The sequence below is a fragment of the Trachemys scripta genome, chromosome 9, assembly GCF_013100865.1.
Source record: "Trachemys scripta elegans isolate TJP31775 chromosome 9, CAS_Tse_1.0, whole genome shotgun sequence".
Lineage (NCBI taxonomy): Eukaryota > Metazoa > Chordata > Testudines > Emydidae > Trachemys > Trachemys scripta.
Window position 1 is genome coordinate 77,508,754 of NC_048306.1, and position 25,282 is coordinate 77,534,035.

The 25,282-nt window shown below is 42.0% G+C and overlaps 3 protein-coding genes across 5 annotated transcripts in view; 1 reads left to right on the forward strand and 2 right to left on the reverse strand.

Annotated features, from left to right (window-relative positions):
* The window catches only part of MED12L (mediator complex subunit 12L), a 317,383-nt gene that overhangs the window by 184,185 nt on the left and 107,916 nt on the right, over positions 1–25,282 (forward strand). The gene's annotated exons all lie outside the window — the stretch shown is intronic.
* On the reverse strand, positions 2,808–4,712 carry P2RY13 (purinergic receptor P2Y13). Its single transcript, XM_034780706.1, has 2 exons — positions 4,622–4,712; positions 2,808–4,025 (listed from the first exon to the last, which is right to left on the reverse strand). The coding sequence occupies exon 2, from the start codon at positions 4,008–4,010 to the stop codon at positions 2,997–2,999; it is 1,014 nt and encodes a 337-aa protein (XP_034636597.1). The 5' UTR covers positions 4,011–4,025; positions 4,622–4,712; the 3' UTR covers positions 2,808–2,996.
* The window catches only part of P2RY12 (purinergic receptor P2Y12), a 26,763-nt gene continuing 22,158 nt past the window's right edge, over positions 20,678–25,282 (reverse strand). For all 3 annotated transcript variants that reach the window (XM_034780707.1, XM_034780709.1, XM_034780708.1), the window contains one exon: positions 20,678–23,354. In XM_034780707.1, the coding sequence (XP_034636598.1) occupies positions 22,339–23,331 (993 nt within the window). In that variant the 5' untranslated portion in view covers positions 23,332–23,354 and the 3' untranslated portion in view covers positions 20,678–22,338. The remainder of the gene's footprint in view (positions 23,355–25,282) is intronic.

The following is a 25,282-nucleotide window of genomic DNA, read 5'->3' on the forward strand; positions in this document are numbered from 1 at the left end:
CTAAAAAAGCTGATTCAGACTTCTGTAAAAACCTTTGGCACACCCCTGTTTTCAGGAACAACTCAGTTTATATTGTGGTTACACCCACCATTAGTTGCAATCTTCTTGCTACTTGTGCTGTGCAGTATATGTTTCCAGCATATGTTTACACATGCTTTTAAATAACTGCAGTGTTTCATAAACAGCAGATGATAAAAGACAAAATCAAAAGTTTCCTTCTCCTTCAACTTCTGTTAGAAATTTGCATCAAGTTTTATCACAGAGATATTGTGCAATGAATGATATGACTCTCTCCCACTATCTGCTTACACTAAAGAAAGTTTGAATTACAGTTTAGACTGAGAAATGGATCCGTATCTGAACTTCCTGAAAGTCACGGAATTGTTTGCATTCAGAGTTCTGGTACAGCCCATTACAATGAGATGTCCGAGTTGCAAAGTTTGGTTCTGAATCAGATCCAAAGTTCCCCAAAATACAGGAATTGGGGGTGGAGGGAGTAGGTTTTTCGATACAATGTTGTGGTTTGGGCCTAACTGTAACTTACTATGAATTGCTTATTCATTTTTTTTAAATTTAGCATTAGCCATAATGGTAATGGTGATGTGTGAGTGGGATCAATAATGCATATTCCATCATGTGCCTCTTTCCTACCACCTTTCTTTAAATATGTGAACTGTGTTTTAACTTCCAGGCACTTCTGAAATAAATAACCCTATGGTCATATGTTCATTTTTGCCAAAGCAATCAAAATAATTCTGCTAAGGATTGGAGAAACAATTGAACGCTCAACAGCAATTTTTACTGAGAGGAAGGAACTGATTGAAAAATTGATAATAGAGAAGTTCAAAGCTAAGAACTACTTGTAAGAATGTGTTCACTGGCCTCAACTGTACAAAGCTATTATAGTTCAGAAAGGAGCATTTTGTGGAATTAATATATCTAGTGAATAAGTAACAAATATTAAAATACTAAATAATATTTAAATCCAGCAGTGTGGTGGGGAATCCTAAATGCTGCTGTAGTTAAGGTACAGCAGTCTAGAACTGCTTTGGGGGAAAAAAAAAAAAAAAAAAAAAGTCCAACTAGCAGCCAGTGTGGCTGTAAAAGCTTACCTTGGATATCAGAAGTTTTGAAAATAACCCAGGGAGAAAAGTGGAAGGCAACCAAACAATGATACAAAGTGTCTGATGCTTTTAGGGGAAAATAATGACAGAAAGAAAAACAAAGGATTAATTATAGTTATCTAATGAAGGGGAGAACAAGAAAAACAATATTATTAATAAATAGCTCATTCCACTCCCTCTGCCAGGTTGCTTCACAACATCACAACCCATAAATATAAAATAGATAACCATATATATTGTACAGCCATTAAAAAAGGGCTACAAAGATCCTCTACAAGGGCTGACCAGGATTAAAGTGGAAAACACCTGAGGGGTTTGAATTATGATGCATTCTGTCCTCGCAAGGTAACTCTGCAAAATTGTCACCTACCAACCCAAGACATGATGGTTAGAACTAGGCAATTTATTTTTTTTTGGTTGCCAGAAATGTATTTTTCGGAGTGCAGACTATTTTTTGTAGATTTCCTGTAAAAAACAAAAAATATTATCCACAAAAAAAAAAAAAAAAATTGGAAAAAAATTGTTTTGGAAATTTCAAAACATTTTCATTTTGACACTTTCAGAACAAACCATTTTGACATTTTGTTTTGAGTTGACCTGAACAAATGTTTTGCATTCTTCCTCCCTGAAATTAAAAAAAAAAAAAAAAAAAAAAAATGAATTTCACTTCAAAACTAACTGAACGTTCTGGAGATTTTTTGGTTTGTTCTCCTGGATGGCAGATGGTATCAGAGGACGGGTTGGGTATAGCCATTCAGAAGGAATTAAAAATGCTCCAGAAACTTGGCAAGTTTTAATATTATTTTATACTGTTTGGTTAGTTCAAGACTTTAACTCAATGGTCATTAGGCAGTTGGTGGCTTAAACAACAAATGTTGCCAGCCATTAGACTACACTGTTGAGGAGGGAAAAGTGGGTGATGGAGGAAGCAAGACAATGAGAGATGTGATGTGCAAAGGGGGAGGGACGGGGGATGACTTGCCTCATACACCTCATCATAATTTTCTGTCTCAAGCAAAATTCTTTTTCCTCTCCCCTGCCATGTGATTCCATATACGGTAAGCGACAACCAACAGTGCCATTTGTTAAGAGCAACAAAACCTTAATGTTGAATAGGGGCATCCATATTCAATATGCAAAAATCTGCTGTTTATTTTAGATGGCAGTAAACTTTATACTAAAGTATACCTAGTTTCTCGTATGCAGTAGATAGAATTTAAATATTTGTATACTCTGCCATGTGCCTCTTGTTATCCAAGTTAGGCAAAGTATTTTTAGTCCATCTTCATATTCACCATTTCCAGTTACTGTGTGTATTGTCCTTATCTATTTGTTTTAGTGACAAAAAAGCTTTTAGTGCTTTCTACTCTTGTTAGCCCTGTGGAGCCAACACAGCAGTGCGAGAGTGTGAACCGGATTCTGTTCCACCTAAAGCATTACCATCAACGTGATTTTTCACTATGTCCTAACCCACCTGTGCAACACCACTGAAGGAATTGAAGTTGAACGGTTATCACTTGGGTTACAACGTGAAGACATTGTGGCTGCACAAGTGTCATTGAAGAATGTTTGGCTGGCTGAACTTTTGTTAGTCATGATGATGATGCATCAGGTGGAAAGAACCCAGATTAGTTCTTGGACTGCAAGCTGAGCTTTTGGGTCTGGCAGTTAGAGAAACAGCGTTTTATTTGTTAAGCAGAGTACTTTTGATAGTATAACATTACATTATGCCATTTTTACAAAGTCACATTTCAGAGAAGAACGACGCTTTAAGTTTCAGTTCTAGAATAAAACATCTTGACACAAAGTATCCTTTAACTTCTCTGCAAATAATTTAGTGCAAATTACAGAAAGCTATAAAATTGCACCAAATTAGGAATCTATTCTGGTGTCCAAGGGGACTGTTGGATTTTCCCTCATTGTACTTCTAAATTTTTTCATTTTAACACAGAATGCTTTTTCTACAAACGATCTGCACAAGATTATGTATATCAAAGGATCCATGCAAATATTTGTAGTAGCTAGCCAAAGAGTACTTTCTTTAGCAATGAATAATAGGTTCTGTACATTGCAGTCACTTGTATTGCCAGTTTGACTTAGTGTGTATGGTACTCTACAAAAATGAAATGGGGCAAAACATATGAAAAAGACAGCTACAATGATGAATACTTTCCCATTAATCCTCTGTTTGCTTTTGCTATCTTTCTTTTGAGTTTTTATATAAGAATTATATACCTTTTTGGTAATAATTGCATAAAATAGAAGCATTAGAATTAGCACAGTCCAGAAGATAAACTGACATATGTAATTGACAGCTGCATGCCATTTCAGTCCTAAGGGATTCTTCAGAGAAGCACATTTCTTCACAGAAAGGGGTGTTGCTTTGTTGTTGGATAAAATCATATTTGGCAAGGAGAGGACAAAGAAGAAAAGCCAAACAAGACCTGAAAGAATTTGTGCAGCAGTGACATTTTGCACCCAAAACTTCCCAAAAGGTCGCACAATTTTGAGAAATCTGTCAAAAGCAATAAGTCCAAGTAGTACTATGCTAACATACATGGTTTCATAAAATATCACAGCTGAAAAGCGACAAACAAAAGCTTTAAGTTGCCATGGTCCCAGTCCTGAATCAGTAAGAATTTTCAGAGGAAGCATAAGAGTCATTATGAAATCAGAAACCAAAGTGTTTTTGAGGTAGACGATGAAAGTTGAGGTGCTTTGAATTTGGAAAAAAGCTCGAATAGCCAAACTGTTCAATATAACTCCAGTAAGGAAAATGACAGTGTATAGGATTGGGAATACTACATGTGCAATTCTGGTGTCTCTGTGGCATTGTCCAGAGAAAGATGATGTCCCATTGGTGACGTTGATGTTACTCCAGTTCATTGTTTAAAACAGAAGCTGAGGAGGAAAGTTATTTTTAAAAAAGTGAGAAGTTTAATATTTAAAATGTGATATGCTACTGACCTATGCATAATACATTCAGAAATATTTGAATATTCATTGCATTAACTACATCTGTTGACCAAATTTGTGTTCTGTTTCCTACAAAAGTTAATCCTGTCTTTTTTTCCTGTGTAAACCTTAAGGAAAAAGATACTTTCTGTATTACTTTATTATTGTTTTCTAATCTATTAGAAATAGCATATAGTACATTAATATAGGACTCTGTTAATATACTATAATAGCTTGGTATCACAGCCAAATGGCTAGAAGACAGCTTATCTTCCCATGGAACATTAAAAAAAAAAAAAAAAAAAAAAAAAATTCTGTTTAAATAACAAGGTTAGGGCTTAAAAGCAACATGTTCTAAGGGGAATAACTGTGCTGTGGGTTACAAATAGCATTCAGGTTTTTAACATTTATTGCTTATTGCAAACCGTATTTCATTTCTCAGCACAATTTTAAAACATTTATCTGAGCAGAAGACATAGAGTATAAGTTATTAGCATAGTCTATATTTAATGCATCTCTATGAACATAGATATTGAAGGTACCTGTATAAAGATTATGATAAAAAGAAATTCTCCTTTGTGTTGAAGGAATACTTGGTTGCTGTTCCTATGCTGATTGTTACCTTCACTGGTACATTCAGAATAGTGAAACTTGTCTTTACAGCGGAACATAAATGTGGGGTGTTTTTTTTTTTTTAATTTTCCTTCCTCATTTTCATGCACTGAATTAGTTAACCCATTCTGTGTCTACTCAATTAATCATTAGTTTTCATTTTAAAATAATATATTTACTATTAACTAGAAATAGACCCAAGGCCAAAAAACTCTAATGTGAAATGAGATTGAAAAGACTGGGACTGTTTATCTAAGAGAAAAGGTGAATAAGATTGTTATGATAAAACTAAAAAATAAGGAATGGTACAGAATAGTAGATCATTCAACTTCTTTCATAACACAGGAACAAAGGAACAGCCAATACAATTGGAACGTGACAAATTCAAAACTCATAAAAAGATAATTTTTTTTACACAACCCACAGTTAGGCCTGGTCCCCACTAAGTCCCCACTTCGGACTAAGGTACGCAAATTCAGCTACGTTAATAACGTAGCTGAATTCGAAGTACCTTAGTCCGAACTTACCGCGGTCCAGACGCGGCAGGAAGGCTCCCCCGTCGATGCCGCATACTCCTCTCGGCGAGCTGGAGTACCGGCGCCGACTGCGAGCACTTCCGGGATCGATCTGGGATCGATTTATCGCGTCTTAACCAGACGCGATAAATCGATCCCAGAACATCGATTGCGTGCCGCCGGACCCTCCGGTAAGTGAAGACAAGGCCTTAGATTGTGGAACTTATTGCCACTAATATCGTGGATGCTGAGTCCTGAGTAGCAGTCAAAAAAGGAATAGACGTTTATATGGATAACAACAATCTCCAAATACGATAGCCAAGTTTGAGTTTTGGAAGGACTGTAAACCCTCAAGGTTTGGGTTATAAACCTGCTGTCATGATTACCAGACTAGCTCCACCTGTGACCCCTCTCTGATCTCTGAGTACACTCCAACAGGTTTCAGGCCTCATGTCTGTACCTCTCCTGTGATTCTCTCACTCTGAGACTGAATCCTGGGCTGCAGTACCCTGTGTATCCACTATTCTTACCCTGGAAGTCTGACTGGGTTCAGTATTTGCTGCTCTTATCTTTGGGACTCTGTAGCCACCGGATTACTTCTTACAGCAAAAGTGTTATTTACATAACCATAGAAACAATGCATAATTTATAAGGAAAAAGATTTCAAAACAGAAGGTATACGTGCTACGTCTATCCTACCCGGAGTCTAACCCTCCTCCTGATAGGTTTCAGAGTAGCAGCCGTGTTAGTCTGTATCTGCAAAAAGAACAGGAGTACTTGTGGTACCTTAGAGACTAACAAATTTATTTGAGCATAAGCTTTCGTGAGCTACAGCCCACTTCTTCGGATGCATAGAATGGAACATATATTGAGGAGATATATATACACATACAGAGAGCATGAAAAGAGAGCATCCTCCTGATGGAGCCTCCCATAGGTCTAACTCATCTTGTATTCTCAGTCTCAAAAATCTCTTTGACACCCCCATCTCCTTTTCATTCCTGGGTAAACCTGTCTGGGAAGCCCAGTAGGTGGTCACACCAGAGAATCAAAGTGATGAATTGCTCTTGTATTGTCTCAGAAGTGTTTATTGATAAGTGACTGTCAAGACCCACCCTTCCCCCTCCTTCCTGTGTGTGCATTTCTGGGTAAACCTGTTACTAAATATATGCATACAATGGACATCACAATTACCTGGTCAACAAATAATATTCATAAATTATTTCTGGCAACTCCAAATATGTTATACGCACCTCTAACTATTGGGAGTTAGGAGGAAACTTTCCCTGTGGGCAGGCTATCCAATATCCGCCTACGGCAGGATTTATTCTTTTGGAGCAACTGGACCTGGTCCCTGGCAGTGACAGGATACTGGATTTGGTGGATGCCATAAGCATTTCTTATGTTCTGAAGTAGAAATGTTCAGATCTGGTTTCTTCTTACCTCCAAAACTAGAGTGCTGAGATAATTTATCTTTTCACAACTGCAATTTTTGTGTATCTTCTTTTAAATATATTGGTGCTGAAAATTCAAGTGGGAAGATAGCTGAGTGACATTAAAACCATTTCTTAGATCCTGGGTACCTAATGAACAAATATATATACTTTAAAAAAAGAAAGCGAGGGAGAGAGGAGAAGGGAAACAGAAAGAAATATTGTATTGTTGTTACTGTCTTTCCCTTCAGAAAATGCATGGTGCTAACAAAAGCATAATTTAATCTACACAGTAATAGTTCTGTTGGTGTAGTTCATTAACTCAATTGCATACACCTACTTCATAGGAAAGCTGTTTCCAGTATTCTGTTACAGATACACAGATTCAGGTATTTCTGCTCCTGACGCAGAAGGACCACAAAGTAGTGGAACCTTATGGTTCTGCTGTGTGGGGAAGTCAGATTACAGAGGGTATGTGTACACAGCACACTAAGCCCAGTTCTATGGGACCTGGTCTTGTGGACTTGTGTTTCCAAGGCCGTGCTTAAGTGTCCACACTGCAGTGGAAACGGGGCCTTCACAGTTGTGCTGGCATGTCCATACTGCAGTAGTCAGATTTGAGTCAGAACTTTTTTTTCTGTTGGGGTGTACCCTCACCAGCGGAAGCTGCTCAGTGGCTTTTTTCATAGTGGGTTATGGGAGAACTTGTCTGTCTGTCCCGAGGCAATTGACTGGAAGCATTTTGGGTGGTTGTAGCCCACAAATACATCTAGCTGAGCCATTTTGTGTCCACATGCTTCCTGCAGGCAAAGCCAATATGGATCCACCCTGGTGGAAGGACGTTTCTACCTTATGCTCTCAGCCCTATTTTTGGGACACAGTTGGAGCATCTGTGAGATGCTGGTGGACATTTCAGGGATAGGCTTTTGAACTGCCAAGGCATCTCTTGGAGGATACTGATGTGCCAGCTCCAAACCAGCTAATGCTGCTCATACCTGTTGGCTTAGCTGCAGATTCCCCTGTGTAGACCGGTGTTTCTGGAGCAGGCCACAAGCACAGACAGGTGGGATCACATTGTCTTGCAGACCTGGGTCCAGAACTTTCACATGAAGAAGCAGACGTTCTTGGAAGTCTATGAGCAGCTTGCCCCAACTCTTCAGTGCTAGGGTGCACACATGAGCAGGAAGATGGATACCTCAGACTGCTACAGGTCCATGGCTAACCAGTTTGGAGCTGGCAAATCAACTGTGGGGGTTGTGGTGGGGGAGGTTTGTGAGGGGATCAGGACTCTTGATGCACCCAAAAATGGTGGGCATTACAAATGTTCCTGAAATAATTGCAGGTTTTCAGAGAATAGGCTTTCCAGACTGCACCAGGACTCTTGATGAGACTCATGTGACCACTTCAAGATGTATATGAGTACATAAATCTCAAAGGATACTCTATTGTTATGCAGGCCTTGGTTGACCATAGGAACAGATTCATGGACATTAATGAGAATGCACTGGCAGGGTGCACAATGCCAGGGTGTTCGGAGATTGGACTTTACCTTCATGGAGAAGTTGTGACATTGTTCCCACTCAATGACATAGTTATAAATGGAGTCACTATCCCCACTGTTATTCTAGGAGACCCTACCCACTGTTGACTTGGCTTTGGAAACCATAAGCTATTTTTCAGAGTACCAGGCAAAAGAAGATTCAACTATATATACTCAGTAGCTGTAGAATGGTGATGGAATGTGCCTTTAGCACACTGAAATCCCATTGGCACTGCCTTCAAAAGCATTTGGATGCCAGTGTCATAATGCAATCAACATTATTGTGGCTTACTGCACTCTGCCCAATGTCTGAGAGGAGAATGGGGAATCTTTTCACTAGGAATGGACTCTGGGCACTGCTGGATTGCTGACCCAGTATACACTGTCAGACAGTGCACCTGTCATGACTAGTGCATGCTTACTGTGCTTTCACTGTCCCATGCATGAGGGGAAATGAAATGGTAGTTGAGGCTGCTCTCTCTATGAGTGTGGGCCAGCAGTGGGAAGATTTTTGTAAATGAGTTGGTATTGTGCATTATGAATTCTGGAAACACTTTGATGAAATGTATGGAGATAGGTTATGCATTTTATTCATACTGACAAACAGTTTATGGAATACTGTGATACGTTCATAAATTATGAAAGTTTGAGATTGGGTATGGGATGACACTCATGAAAGTTTGTGCCACTTTTAGTATTACATATAATAAAACTTGTGTTTGTAGCTTTGTGTGCAAATTCAACATTTTATTTTACTTGAGTATTTACATGTCGTCAGAACCAGAAATACACTGTAGGGCACAATAATGGAGAGGAGACTAAGGCTGTGGGTCAGGTGAAGGAGCTGAAGGTGGCACTTAAGCCTGCAGTCAGGTAGCTATGAGTGCAAGTAATTGCTTGAACAGCTCCTTCTGCCGTGTTCTGTCTTCCTCCCTCAACCTGCAGTCATGTTCCATGAATGTCTGCCAATCTCTCCTCATGCTGGGCAGCCTCTGTGTGTCTCTCCACCCTGCATGAATCCTTATCCTTTTGGTACAACATGTGGTCCTTCTGTACCTGCTAATTAATGTTATGTAGCAGGTCTCCTACCCGCTCATCTCAGACTCTTTCTCTTACCCCACAGTAGATTGGTCTGCACCCACAGGCTTCTTATACCATGTGTCTGGAAGGGCCTTGAAAATAGAGAAGCAGAACATTATTATCTGAGCACGATAAAAAATACATTTCACAGTTTATGAAAGGGCTACTTTAATTCAAGGTCAGAATTTATCAATGGGATATTCTGTTCACACCAAAAACACCATCATTTTGGATATCCTTTTGAGCAGCATTAAAAACTAGCAGACATCACGGTAAGAGACAGATTGAAAATTCAATTCAAATTATTTCTAAATCCCCTTTGGGGTGTGGAGGAGGAGTTGTTTGGGGCACACTTATGAGAAGTCTAGTTACTAGCTATGATTGTTCAGTCCTGTCAGGCAAGGTAGGCTCTGGAGAACACTGATATTCTGAGGTTCCCGAGTGGAAGTATGAACTCCTGTTTGAGGCCAGCCATCTATGCATGCTAAGGAGCTGTTTAGGCATCTAGCAACCCAACAGCATGTCATGGAATGAAGGGGGCTTGAGACTTACAGAGGCAGCCCCAATAAGAATGCCCTGCCACAGAACATAAGACTGTCTAGAGTTCCTACTCTGTGAGAAGTTCACTTTCATCACCAACCAGCAATGGGTGAAAATTTCTACTGATTTAACATGAAGACATAGTACAGCCTCCGTATGAGCACACTGTGTCCCTGGACAACCTCCGACTGATTGCCAGCCATTGGGATCCCTAATACAGTCAGCCAGCCACCCTTTGCTATAACTTGGACTCAGACATTAAAGCAAGCGATGGACCAAATGCATAATGTGGCTTGGTTTGCACTCATAACAGTCAGGATTTTAGGGACTCAGTTCATGGGCAGTCTAGGACAGTTTGGGTTCAGCCGATTTATAAGGTGTGCTATATTATGTGGGAGGAGTATGTGAGGCTGTGAATTGTGGAGTCCAAACCCACACTTAAAACAATTAACGAGTAACTAGTAAAACTTTCATGGTGACTGCGTGTTTAACTTTTTTCCTCTTTTCGCAGTGTGCATTTTGAAACTATGTGGCGTCGGGGGGGATGGGGAGAGGGCCTGCGGGAAACAGAGTGCCAATAGAGAAGTGGTGTGGTTTCTGCCCTGAATAGAAAATCACAAAAATCCCAGCTTGTATTAATAACTTCATAGGTCCGTGAGCTGGCATCCTTGACTCCGTGGTAGTCTGTCTTCAGCTTGATTCACTCTCTGCGTTCTTCTGCTGTCCAATCGATCTCTAATGCTGCCATTCATGCCAATATAATTCTGTAGACATGATCATTCCTTGTGCTCTTGGTGAAGTTGAATGTATTGCTTGCTTGACAACAGAGGTTAAGCAGAAGCCAGCTGTGTTCCTTTGTTCAGCTAGCAGTGTGCTTTTTCTGTCAGACTTCATCTTGCTTCTGGGCATAGCTAATACACATTAGAGTTGACTGACTGTGTTGTTTCCAGTTGAGCAGTCCACATGAAATGAAGGATTAAATACCAAGTGGTTGCGTTTGAACCAGGAGGTTGCTTTGGGTTTTGGGGAAGTGCGTGCCAAGTTTTGGATTTGAAGTGCTGGGAAGCACAGCACAGGGGATTGTGGGATAGCATTGGCAAACTCTCCAGACCGAAGTGTGGTGATCTGGACTTGAGCTGCGTCCACACTGCAAAATGTCTGGCTCTGACCCGAGTCACCAGCACCACTCTGACTCCAGGCCTCAGTCCAGAAGGGTTCCTGGCTCAAGTCAAACTAATTTCTGTGCAAATGGAAAGGGGGTCTTGGGCTTAAATCTGGGTCAAAGTCTAGATTTAGTGTGTTATGTAGACTGTGCAGATGTACCTCTGTATACTACAAAGGATTGCTGTGCAATAGCTTCTCTGACAGAAGTTTAGAGCAGAGATTTTGGGGAGTATGGTTAATAGGTCCATCAGCCAGCATCCCACTTCTCTTTCTCCTGTCTCTCTCCTCCCCCTTTCCCACCTGATGTTTAGGAAAGCTAGTACTGTATACATTCTTTCTTGTCTTCCCTTCTGTTAGAGAGAAGCACTTATTGGATCAAGCTGCTGAAAACTGCAAAATAGCCAAACATGCTGGCCCTCCTCTATATGCAATGCCTCTGACAATAAGTGCGTTGTTTGAAGTTATTTCCTTTGTTCTGTCCTCATGTTTCTCAGTATATGAAATGTTTTCCAACATAATAATCAGACTCCACTAAAACATTCATATTCGTTTGTGTGTGAATTCCTGTATATTTCAACACATGCTGAAAGGTCTTTAGGTGAAACGTTTCCTGATCATTACGTTGCCCAGGACTATCATGGGTTCCCATAACTATTTCACCAGTAATGGGAAATCCTGTCTTAAGTAAGCATGAAGAACCACAGATTTGCTCAACTACAAAACCATGAAAGTTGCACGGTCATATTTATGAACTCTATTTGATAACTGCATGGCATGGGAAATTGCCTCCAGAGAGTGAGGGGAACGAGAGGCAAGAATAACCTTTTTTAACATTGCAGTGAAGGACCAGGCATTAAAGTCTGCTGAATAATCACTCCAACTGGAGTTTACTTATCATGAGTCGGCTTTATTTTTAAATGTAGGCCATAAGCAGCCTTCAATCAGATTGTGGAATCATACTTTCTTCTTCACTGAGATACTAATACTGCACATGTGTGAACCTAAACTTGACCATCTGCATTGATATGGATGCTGCTGCTCATTCAGATCTCTTTCAAAGGCTGACGCAGCCTCCCTCAGCAGTCCTACTTCTTAGCGAGATAACCACTTCCCCAGGACAGTGCCATGTGGGACCCAGTTAACTAATTTGTTGTCACTAATGTGGGCAACCTCTATTTGAAGTTGTTGTGGTGCATGCATTTCTTTTTAATAACCCTATTCTGCTTCCTTTGAACCCAATGGCAAAATTCCCGTTGGACTTGATAGTAAACTGCCCTTTAAGAGCATTGACTCCATAGCTTCTGTGGTGAAGTCACTGTGTAAACCTCCTGACTTCGTAAGTGTAAATACTGTGACGCATGTGCTGTGTGCTTCAGAGAAAAGTGTAGTTTTAAAGATCTATCATTCATGTATGAAGTCCGTTGTGCTAATAGGGTTTTTAGACACTTATTGATCTCCCAAATCTTCCACGGTAGAAATGACTGGTTGTTAGCTACTGTTGTTTCCCTGAGGGCAATATGGAACTTATCAGCCTGCTGAGACGCCACCTTCTGTGCTCATCATCCTGGGTCTGCATGGTACTCCATTTTTCTTTGCATTGTCCTTGTGGTTTGTGGCTGGATCACAATTCTGAATCCATGGTGTTCCCTATTCAGCCCTTTCTGAGCCGCTTTTAGAAATTTCTGGATATTCTTCTTCAAAGTGCTTTCTCACAGCTGATGTAGAGTAGCTAGGCACAGTGTTCCTCTGAGAAACTGAGTGCTGCTTTGAGTGGTTGTTCACACAGATTCCATTCTTGGTGCGCATGTGCCAAATGCTAGAATGATAGTGTTCTTTTGGGCAGCACTGTCTGTTGGGATCATGTCTGTGCCCTAAGTGTCCCTCTCCCCACCCAAGGGCATAAAGGGCAGAGTGGGACAAACTACCGCTCAGTTCCTTCTTACCACCCAAGGCAGAGAGAGAGATCGATCCCTTCCAGTATCTGCTTACTCTGCACACTATATGATTTCCTGAGCCTTGTATGATGTATTAGCATAGTTAGTGATACCGTAGTTTTCTTTTTATGTCCATTGATTAAATAAATACAGTGTATATAGACTAGAAAGTTGAGTTACTATAGGGCCGCCCCAGAGTAATGGCAGAAATGAAATCACCAGGATTTTAGATCTGTCCTTCATGTGGTGCTTCAGTGCCCATCAGCCATGGGTGCACTTTGTTCCTGCTGTGTCTTGGAGATGTCCCAGCGTGATGCTCTGTTAGTTGCACTTTCTCCAAGTTTAACAGAGAATGAGGGAGACAAAACTGAAACTTTTTTCTTTTTAAAGAAGTCAATCCTCCAAGGAGGCATCCTTGGTCTCCTCTCAAGAAGAGAGATACACCATAGCCTCAGACATCGATTGGGTCAGTTGCTCTTGGTCAGTGCCCTGTTGAACTTGGTAACACTTTAAGGTTCTGGGCCACATCCACTCATGGGCACCATTCTTCGGGTACATCTATACTACCCACTGGATCGGCGGGTGGTGTTTGATGTATCGGGGATTGATTTATCGTGTCTCATCTAGATGCAATAAATCGATCCCCGAATCGCCGCCTGTACTCCACCTCGGCAGGAGTAGTAAGCGGAGTCGACAGGGGAGCCACGGCGGTCGACTCGCCGCCATGAGGACAGCCAGGTAAGTCAAACTAAGATACATTCGTGTAGCTGAAGTTGCGTATCTTAGTTCGAACACCTCCCCCCCCCCCCCCAGTGTAGCCCAGGCTTTCCACTCCTACGTCGGCATTTACATCTGAGAGGGGCAAAGAGAAGCACGCTTGTAAGGATGAGTACACGTGCAGATTTCCTCTCTGTCACCTAGCAAGAAACTGAAGGGTCATTAGCTGTATGACTCATCTCGGGCTCCTACTTCAAAGGACCAATATGCTGAGAGAGCCCATTCTAGTACCCTGGCATTGACTTTCAAGGCAGTGCATACAGTAACTTCTAAATCAGCGGATCATGCTACCCTCAGTACTAACCCTGTGGCACCAAGCCCTGCACTGAGTCCGTCTGTTATTTTAGCAGTACCTTCCATCTCAGTACCGATTATCTCTGCAGTACCTGCTGCCCCAGTACTGACTGTCTCAGTATTGAAATCTTACACAGTGTCCTGTGACTTACCAATGGGCCTGGTACAGGAGTCCCCTCTGAATGAAAAACTTAGAGAGGTGACTACAAAAACCCCAGCCTCCCCTATATAAAGACAGGGTATGCCTGGCAGGACCGCCTCCCTCCTCAAGGAGGATCACCGCAACAGCTGACCGACTCAATTCCAATAATTCTAAAGCTCTTTGTCTCACTCGATTTCATAGTCTACAGACAGGAAATCCACAGTGACTCCATCTCGGAGCGCAGAGTTCACAGTAGCACTGTTTTACTCCAAGATGGTGAGACCTGCCTCCCACAAGAGAGATTTCAAACATCAATCAATTTCAAGCCCACCCAAGAATCAGTGAGAATATGTCTGGTTTCTAGAACGCAGAGCCTCATGGACTTCTGTCACACAGCATGCCAGACTTTACTTTCACTTCATGCAAGGGTAGTTGAAATCCGTGTATCAGCCCAGCAGACGCTGCATGGACATGATGGTCACACTCCTACAAAAAATCCTCATCGTGGTAAAATGGTGGAAAGATCCTCTTCAGATATGCAATGGAATATTCTTCTCTGCACCTCTGCCTAGCAAGACTCTACCTGTCTAGGTTTTGACAGTTTATTGTGCAAAACAGACCAATAGAAATCATTTAGAGAATTGTGAAAAGATACCAGCTAAAGGTCAGATTGTGGCTGGTCTAATGCACCTGTGTGGGGATTTAAGGGATGGTGCAAGGTGTGCCCTTTTCTTCCCTGTGCCTGCTACCTGCATTGTTGGTAGCAGTGTAGGAGGGAGAACAGCGTCCGTGGCGTTGCTATTACCCCTCCTGTGCAGGTGGGTGGGGAGTAGGCAGAGCATTGGGTTTTCCCATTCAGTATACCAGCCAGTGGACCAGGAGAACTAATCAGTTCTAGTGTCATAGATTACCTCACACTCAACCCCATCCCATCTCACCAGCTTTTAATTATTCTGGTCTTACCCTTCCCTGCTTTTAATTACTCTGGTCTTAGTATTGCCTGTTTTAGAATGTACATTTTATCTGTGCTTGCCTTGAGTGCCTGTAGCTTCAGGGAGCACGCTTAAAACTGTGTGTATGCATGAGTGTACACCAATGGTCCCTCTAATTTTTTCCATCCATGTGCAGAATAAATTTTGTTATGTGCAATGAAGTAATGTGTGCCACCAGTAGAAACAAAAGACCTAGATATAATAGATCTTTTTAAAAAGTTACCATAGGGATAATTACTCCAGCTAGGATATTTTAGGCATTTTAGAACTCTCTACTCAAAGAATTAAATTTAAATGTAAGAGAGAAATAAAAATTGTGAAATGCATAGACCAGTCAAAAAACTAAAATAACACACTTTGAAAGAATAAAATTACAGAGAATATATGTGCATTGTAGGAAGTACCAAAAAGTAACAACAATAATAATACAATTATGTGTTGGGAGGTCAGTGTGAAAGACTCTGTGAGACAGTGTGTGTGACACAGACTGTGGGCATATCTACCTACTGGCACAGTTACAGCGCCGCTCAGAGAGTACTGAAGGGAAACTGCTGTTGTGTGTTCACACTGTCAACTGCCTGCGCAATAGCGTGTTCACACTTGCGGCACTTGCAGCGGTATTTGGAGCGGTGCACTCTGGACAGCTATCCCACAAAGCACCTCTTTCTCTTCTGCCACTAAGAGTTGTGGGAAGGTGGAGGGGGTTGTGGGGCATCCTGGGTTCTGTCTCAGTGCCCCGTGATGCATTGCTTCTCATCCCAGAAATCCCTGTGCTTCCATCCGCATTTGGCACCATCTTTCAACGGTTTGTGTATTGTGCGCCCTGCGTCTTTGGGCTGCAGGAATGGATCCTGAACTGTTGACCAGTATGCTGCTCACTCTGACCAACACGTCACGAGTGGCAGTGGAGTTATTCCTTAAACTAAAAAGGCAAGAGAAGTGTGACATTGATCTCGCCATGCATAGTAGCTACAACACGAGATTGCTTGTGACATTTATGGACATGCTGACCATAGTGGAACGCCGCTTTTGGGCTTGGGAAACAAGCACTGAGTGGTGGGATCACATCATGATGCACGGCTGGGATGATGAGCAGTGGCTGCAGAACTTTCGGATGAGGAAAGCCACATTCATGGGACTGTGTGATAAGCTCACCCCAGCTTGCGGCGCAAGGACATGAAAATGAGAGCTGCCCTGCTGTTGGAGAAGAGCGTGGCGATTGGAAGCTGGCTACTCCATTTTGCACAAATGGGCTTTCCCTAACTGCAGCGGGGCGATAAATGGCACGCATATTCCAATTCTGGCACCAGACCACCTAGCCACCAAGTACATTAATCACAAGGGTGCTTGTGGATCACTGTGGGTGTTTCACAGACATTAACGCAGGCTGGTCTGGAAAGGTGCATGACGCACACATCTTTCAGAACACTGGCCTGTTCAGGAATCTGCAAGCAAGGACTTTCTTCCCAGACAGAAGATCACCATGAGGAGGGAAGCTGAAATGTCCATTGTGATCCTGGGAGACCCAGCCTACCCCTTAATGCCGTGGCTTATGAAACCATACATGGGGTAACTTGACAGCAGCAAGGAGCAGTTCAAAAACAGGCTGAGCAAGTGCAGAATGACTGTTGAGTTTGCTTTTGGTCATTTAAAAGCCCGCTGGCAATGCCTGCATGGGAAGCTGGACCTGGCGGATGACAATATTGCTATACTTATAGCCGTGTGCTGTAAGCTCTATAATATTTGTGACGGGAAGGGTGAAAGCTTCACTCAGGGCTGGACCGCAGAGGCTCAGTGCCTGGAGGCTGAGTTTGAACAGCCAGAGACCAGGTGCAGAGGGGTGCAGCATGGGGCCATAAGGATCAGGGATGCCTTGAGGCAGCAATTTGAAGCTGAAAGCCACTAATATTTGTTGCTATGTTCGGGAGTGCAGTGCTTGTAATGCTAGGAGGTGATTGGTGCAGACGATGCAATATGTGGGTTTAACATAATTGTATGTTGCTTTGCAGGGCTTATTTTGCTTTCAGTTAATAGAATAAAGATTGCTTTCAGACCAACACAATTCTTTTATTAAAAAACAACTGGAGGAGCGGGTCAAACAAAAAAAAAATCAGCAGTGAGGGGAATGGGGAAAGGGAAGGTCCCAGGAGGAGAAGGGGTCCCAGGATGGCTAAAGATTTGTGTACGTACAGGGACCATATCCAACTACCTCCTCTGGAGTACAATGCAGCGGGTACTGTGCTTCAGTAGGGCCAAACTGCAGAGGGATGGGTGTTGAGTGCAGTGGGTAGTGGGATCTGCAGTGCTGGACTGTGAGGGGGAGGAGTGGAATGCTGCGGGTATAGATTGGAGCCAGGAGGTTGATAAGAGTGTGTTGGTGGTGTCTTGGGGGGCGCATGGGAAAGAGTTTTGCGACAGCGGCTGCAGGGGAGGGCGGGCACGGAGCTGCTCAGTTTGAAGAGCTAGTATCGCCTGGACCGTGTCTGCTTGGTGCTCCATAACCTTGAAGAGATGCTCCATGGCTTCATTCTGGCATGCCGTGTTCTTGTTTCAGTCCCTCTTCTGGCTGTCCCGCCACTCCTTCAATTCCTGTTTCTTGGCAGCGGAGTACATCATAACATCATGCAGAAAGTTCTTCATATTTGTTGGCCGCTTTCTAATTTTGCTCAGCTGTTCAGCCAGCGATAACAAAGAGGGAGGCTCGGCTTCCAAGGTCATCTCTGTGAAGTTTAAATGCAAGATTTTACAGAAGCAGTATTGTTTGTAACACAGAGAACACTGATTCAGTGATTTAAAACACAGCCAGTACTCTCACACCTGTCACTACCTGGCTGACCCCAGGCAAGCACACACGAGCCACAAGACCCCCAAAATGGTGAGTAGCTGCAGGGGCAGGGTAAATCACTCTTCCTGGATCCTACTGTACACTGGGCACGTGGCTTTTGGAGAGAGCCAGCACTGTAGTGTGGGCCTGATAATCGTTCCTGTCCCCACACTTTCTACAGGATGTGATCATTATGGAAGATGCCTTGCTGCTGAGGGTGAGCAGGGAATCAAGGGAGGGTTTTCTCCAAGGCTGCAGCTTCCGCCCTGGCCCTTATGCGGCTCACCCGTGTGCAGCAGTGGTCCCCGCCCCCCCCACTCCTCGTGACGGCACAGTCGCATGGGAAAGTTACCGTTAATGGGTCAAGAAACAAAGCAGCTTTGCTGAAAAACCTGCAGCAGTGAATTGCCCAGTATCTCCACGAGAGTTTCCTGGAGATCTGAGGGAGATTGCCATTAAGTGAGAGAATCAACAGCCTGTTCCACCGCTCAGACTAGGCATGCGGTGGGAGACAAGCCTGCTTTCTGCAACCCTTTTGCCCCCAACAACTCACTTCAGCGATTCCCAAAATCAGATTCACTTACCAGGGGCCTCCTCTCCTGTTTGCGCTTCACCAACATCTGACAGCTGTGACTGGCTAGCCTCCTCCGGGGTAGAAAAGAGCTCCTGGCTGCATAAATCTCTGACCTCCGAGTCATCTTCTGCCTCTGGGTCCCCCTCCACATCCTCGTCCAAGATTTCCTCCTCCTGGCTGAGTCCAGTGTCGACTGGCACAGAAACCACCAAAGTATCCACAGTGGCCTTCGCAGTGGAGGTGGGGTCACCACTGAGTATCGTGTCCAGCTGTTTGTAGAACTGGACGCTCGTGGGCACAGCAGCGGTTTGCCTCCTGCCCCTTGTGGTAGGCGTTCCGCAGCTCCTTCACTTTGACCCTGCACTGCAGTGAGCCCTGGTCATGGCCCCTTTCTGTCATGCATCATGAAATCTGTCCATAGGTGGTATAATTCCCACAGGTGCAGCGCAGCTGGGACTGAACAGCCTCCCCTACCCAAATGCTGATGAGGTCCACCAGCTTGGCATTGCTCCAAGCGGGAGATCGCCTGGTGCGTGGAGCAGGCATGGCCACCTGGAAAGATGTGCTGAGACCACTGTACGCATCACCGAGCAAACAGAAAGGGGACTTTCAAAATTCCAAAGGAATTTATGGGGTAGGGATGAGGGTTGGTCACTTGAGGGCAGGGCAGTAGAGTTCAAACCGATGACCAGAGAGATGAGAACAGGCACTGCGCACTTAGTGGCTTGACAGTGTGTACACCTCGGGCAGGGCCGGCTTTAGGCCAATTCCACCAATTCCCCCGAATCGGGCCCCGCGCTTAAGAGGGCCCCGTGCCCAGTGGCAGGGTCACCCAGAGTGGGGGGCAAGTGGCAGAGAATCCCTTCCCTGGCTAGAGGCACCTTTTTAATTTTTATTCACCCGGCGGCACTCCAGGTCTTTGGCAGCGGGTCCTTCACTCGCTCCGGGTCTTTGGCGGCACTTTGGCAGCGGGTCCTTCAGTGCCGCCAAAGACTCGGAGCGAGTGAAGGACCCGCCGCCAAAGACTAGGAGCGCAGCCCGGTGAGTACAAGCCCCACGTGTTTTTTTTAACATGGGTTTTTTTTTGTTTTTTTTTTTTTTTAGTCATCCCTGTTGGGGCCCCATCAAAACTGTTCGAATTGGGCCCCGCACTTCCTAAAGCCGGCCCTGACCTCGGGAGTTACAGTGCTTAAAGCTGCTTTACTTTGCAGAAACTTGCCAGTGTAGACAGGGCCTGTGTGTGTGTGTGTGTGTGTGTGTGTGCTGCCTGCTGGGGAAGTTTCTGAGAGAAGGCACTCACTGAAAGCTGTCCTGCTCCTGAGCCATGTGCCCCCTCCCCCGGCTCTGTGGAGATGGGGTATGTTGGCAGGTGGGAGGGGGAGAGGCTGTGTGTGTGTGTGTGTGTGTGTGTGTGTGTGAGTGTGAGAGAGAGATTGTGCTGGCTGCTGGGGAAGTCTCTGAGAGACTGTGCTCTGTCTCTTTAAGGCACTCACTTACCACCTGGAAGGCTCATTCAGACCTCAGAGGTGTTGCGAGTCCTGAGCCCTGTCCCCTCTCCCCTGCTCTTTGGAAATGGGGTGCAGGAGTGGGGAACAGGGGACAACCTGATGTCAGCACCCTCTGCCCCGCTCTGCATAGCCAGCAGGAGGATCCCCATCTTGGGAGCAGCTGCAGGAGCAATGTGGCTGCAAAGCAGTGTGGGGGAGGGGCACTTGAACACACTGCCAGATGTGTGCGGCTCTGCTAATCAAGTGTGTGGTCCTGGGCAGCCGTGCGACCACGCAGCTTCGAGGGAACACAGATGTGCATGCAAAAGTGGAAATAAATGTTGTTTAACAGATCATTGAGAAATCTGGAGTTTCAGAAAGTAACTTGAACTACCAGATCCATCTAAGAATAGTAAACTAAAGTAAATGATACATCCCCCTCTCCAAAGAGCTACCCATATTTTCTTCTGAATTTCATTGTACAACTAGAGGGAGGGGAAATTAAGACATCACTTAAACTATTAATAACTACACTTTATAATTAGGCTTGGCAGAATTCAGTTTTTATTACAATTTCAGCAGATAATATTGATGAATATTTTTAAGTATCTTTTCTGATATTTATCTATTTAAATTTTCACAGTTACAGGGAATTGGGGGGGGCGTCAGACAATGTAATGATAGTAGACATTGAGATTCAACAAGTTAGCTTTATATCTATTAAAACAAAAATTGTCAACAGCACATGTCAAATTATACAATGCAAATATCTTTAAATCAACAAATCATACCAGTTTTTACTATTCATTTGCTAGTCCATTTGTAACATGCCTAATTCAAAAACCTAAATCACTGGATTTTGCCCATAAAATCTTACTTTGCCTGTATGCATATTTTGATTATCAATGAAAATATTTGCTCATCATTTTGTGTGTTTATGGTGAAATGGATGTTGAATGATAAAAATCTAATCCTTCTAGGTGTATTTATAATTACGGTTGGTATGATTTAGTGGATCAACAGAATAAACCATAAAACATGTATTACAAGTTCAGTACTATATTTATATACAAGTGAAGAATATTTTAACAAGTTATATAGTGTTTGGCCTCCATCCTACGAACAGTTACTCCTGTGTGTGCTTCCAGTGGTGATAGAAAGTATACAGAAGGTAATATCTGTTCATAGGATCAGAGCCTTACATGTCAGTGAAAGATTTTTCAGACTCAGAGTCTGGTTAGTAGTTATAATAGCAATAAGTCTGCCAGTGGTTGTTTATGGCAGCCTAGGGCTATCTGCAGTCAGAATTATGTACACAATTGTTATTGAAAATTGCATTCCTCATTTCCCCATTTTCCAAACTAAATATGCGTAATAGCTGTAACTAAAAAGCATAGCTAGAAATTTAGTATAATGAAAACAAAAGCTGACGTTAACTCTCATAATTGATTTAACTCTTTCAGTGCTTCTATCCCTTGAAATCCAGGGACTTATTGTATAAAATTAGTTTTATTGAAAATGGTCAAATTCCATTTATATATTGGTCACCCTAAAACCATGGTTCTTTGGTTGGTCTTTCAGAATGTATTCTGGGGTACTCAAAGGTTTAACTTCAGTCTAATTAGATTTGCTTAAAATACGTTATTTCTTACTGTATACAGTTATTAATAAAATGGTCAGCAACTTAAAAAATGCAAATGTATGATGCCAGAAGTGAAATGTTCATTCTGCTAATTCAGCACACGTAAATAGCCTCCTCCCCTCCCCCATACTTAGTAGTTTGGCATTTGGATGCAAGGTGATAGCTTTCTTTTTTTAAAAAATTACAGGCTTATTGGTATTTTCTTTAGTTGCATTTTTCAGATTTTAATTGGTTTGGGTGAAATCCTGGCTCCCACTTGAAGTCAGTGTGCTTTGTCATCAACTTCAAGGGAGCCAGGATTTCACCATTTCTCTGCTGAGCCCTCACAGTTCATAAATTCATCTATAGTATTCTATGACTAAAAAGCTTTTTTATTTCTTTATAATTGTTTTAATAAGCATATAGGCCTGGATCCAACATGTGCTTAAAACTCAAGCACATGAGTATTCCCACTGACTTTCGTGAGACTACTAGTGTGTAACTAAGCATACATTTAACCACTTTGCTGCATTGGGTCAATAACCAGTAGTTCCTCTGTTCCAGTATGTGAGTGCTTCTGTCATAGAACTTAGATTCAAATAACACAGATTCAGTTCCCAGAGAAGTAAGTGGGAGTTTAACCATTGATTTTATTGTGAGTAAGACCTGGATATTTATTATTATTAAGCATGTAAATACCTATATTTGCTATTGACCCAATTTTGTAGCCTTACATTGGTGTCTCATCATTATCATCTCCATTGTTCTGCTCCTTAATGCGTTTGTGCAACATATTTATCAAGGATTTTCTAAAGGACTTACAAAGGAAAAAATATATGAATGGATCTAGGCATGCATTTAAAGATGTCAACCAGAGGGTGCTCTCTTTTATATAGAACAATATGTTCTGAGCAGAGCATTGAAAAACATCTCTTGTTTGGCTCAAGGTGTAGGGAATTCTAGTAAAATGGAATGGCACAAAACAAACAAAGAACACTGCAATAATGATAAATACCTTAATATTTACAGGTTTTCTGGACACCTTCCCCGTGCATCTTGTTCTTTTATATGATTTGTACAGTTCTTTAGTTATGAGTATGTAACACACAACAATGATGACCAAATTAACCCAGAAGATAAACTGGCAAATGTAGTTCACAATTTCATGCCATACTAATCCAAACTCTGATTTCAAGTGAGCACATTTCTTCACCGTTTTACGCGTGGGTTTTTTGTTTGTCAGAATCATGTTAGGTAGTGACAGAATAAACATTAATATCCATATTACCGTGGACAGAATCTTAGCGCCTAACAGGCTGCTAGTGCTTGATGTTTTAAATGGTCTGGCAGTTTTCTGATAGCGATCAATAGTTATTAGACCCAGAAACAAAATACTAATGTACATGGTGAAGTAAAATATGACCTGTGAGACCTGGCATACAAATCCCCTCAGTGCCCAAGGCACCATTTCTGCATCACTGAGAATTTTGAATGGAAAGGTCAGGATCATGAGGATGTCAGAAATGACTGTGTTCTTAAGGAAGATGATGAAATTAGATTTACTGGAGATTTGAAAAAACACCCGCATCGCCAGGCCATTCATGACAATGCCCACGAAAAAAAGAACCGTGTAGAGCAAGGGAAAGAGAACTTGACTGATTTTGTTATCACTGTTGCAGTTGCTTTCATTTCCAGGATAGCTGAAGTTGTATTTGGCATTCATTTGTACTTCAATATCTTTTCTCCCTGTTAAAACAAAAGATGCAGGGTTATCATTTATCAGGCAGAGAACTGCAGCATTCATTTTATTCAGGGTGCATAAACAGCACTGATATAATTTTTTAATTGGATTTTTAAATTAAAACACAGTGGTTTTTTTTTAATGTAACCTATTTACATTAATTTTGAAATTGACAACTTATGTTAAGGCATAAACCTATTATAATTAAACTCATTTAAATTAAATTTAAAAAATTATATTAAGCAGAACATATTTGCTGCCATATTTGATAACAAGTCAAATCACTGAACTAGTGGAAGTCACTGGCTAAGCACCTGTACCCCGAGTTTGTTGAAGTGCTAACCTAGCATTTTACAGCAGTAGCATCTTCTGCAGGTACAGAAAGGATATCTTTTTCATTTCAGTTTATTCAGCTAGTTCAGTTCAAGGACTAATTCATTCAAAGTTAAGAAGCCTATTGGGAGTTGAAAAAGTAGGAAAGTTTGTTTTCTTATTCCAATCTATTAATAAAAGCTAAGTGTAAAAGGATGAAATCTATTAGCTCTAAAATCTTGAAAGAAACAATCAGTCCAATTCAGTAACTATAGATAATACTTCCTTTGTTTAATAAAGCAGTTAGTTCTAAATGCAGAACATGTTTTGATAAAGAAAAAAGTTATGTATCCAGCATGTTTAAGGTAGTTTCATTTAATTCAAAAAATGCTGCATTTGAATTTCCATCCAAATAGAGACTGACACAAATCACAAAAAATTAATCTAGTAAATAAGAAATGAATCATCCACCATTTTCTAACATAAAAATGTAAAAAATTAATCTGAATAATGTAAGTTCACTGTATAATTGTTTAAATAAACGTGTAAAGATATACAGACCCTCTTGATTAGCAAAAAGAAGCACCAAATTTAGTATAAAGGTTATATTTAGTTGAAAATCAACATATTTTAATGGTTACCAACTAATGAGAATCATTCTTTCTTTAGGAAAATAACTAAAAAGTACAAATGCAAAATATGATTAAAATCAATTATTTAAATCAAGGTTTCCTGCTTGCTGATTTAAATCATAGCTAAAACTAGTGATTTAAATCAATCTACCCACATTGTATTCTGGTTTTTCTATGTATATGAATGTTGTTGGGTTTTATGCTAGCATAATGTCTTGTGTATTTATCACCACACCATGGATGACAGATCTGCAGATACAGGGTTAAATTCAGAGACTGTTTTTCTTAAAATAATGTAGAGTAATTTCAACCATGATCAGTTCAGACAGAGATAGGCACTGTTAGACTCTTAGACATTGGTAAGTTGGAGAAGCTTGAGTTTCAAGAAGCAAGGCAAAAGTAAAAGAAAGTTTACATTTAGATAGGGTGAAGGGTAAGGAATTTAAGCTCTCTTACAACTTTGTTTTCCTCTCCTCTAAATGGATGTTGAGTCTAAACTGGTCTGGCACTCAGACAGAGGGTTGGGGGCCAGAAGAAGGCGTACAATGCACCAAGAGTCTCCTCTCTGAATATACCCCACGGATTATTCTTTTTGGAGATGCTTGATCTTTCCAAATGGTTTCCTAGTACTTATGTGCTGTGGGGAATTTCTAAGCAAACTCTAACCAACTACTGTATCTGTGCATTGCAAATACCACCTTGTGGATGACAGCAATAATGCACTCCACACTGTGTGGATTATAGGCCTTTGGCCACAACTGCTAACTCACATAGGGTTACCATACGTCCGGTTTTTCCCGGACATATCCGGCTTTTTGGTAATCAAACCCCCCTCTGGGGGGAATTGCCAAACAGCTGAACATGTCCAGGAAAATACTGGCCGGGCCCTTCCCCTCCCGCGGCTGCTCTGCTCCTCCCCTGACTCTTCGGCTCTGTTTGAGAGCCGAGCTGCCCGAGTGCTACCGGCTTCGGGCAGCCCCCTTGCCTCC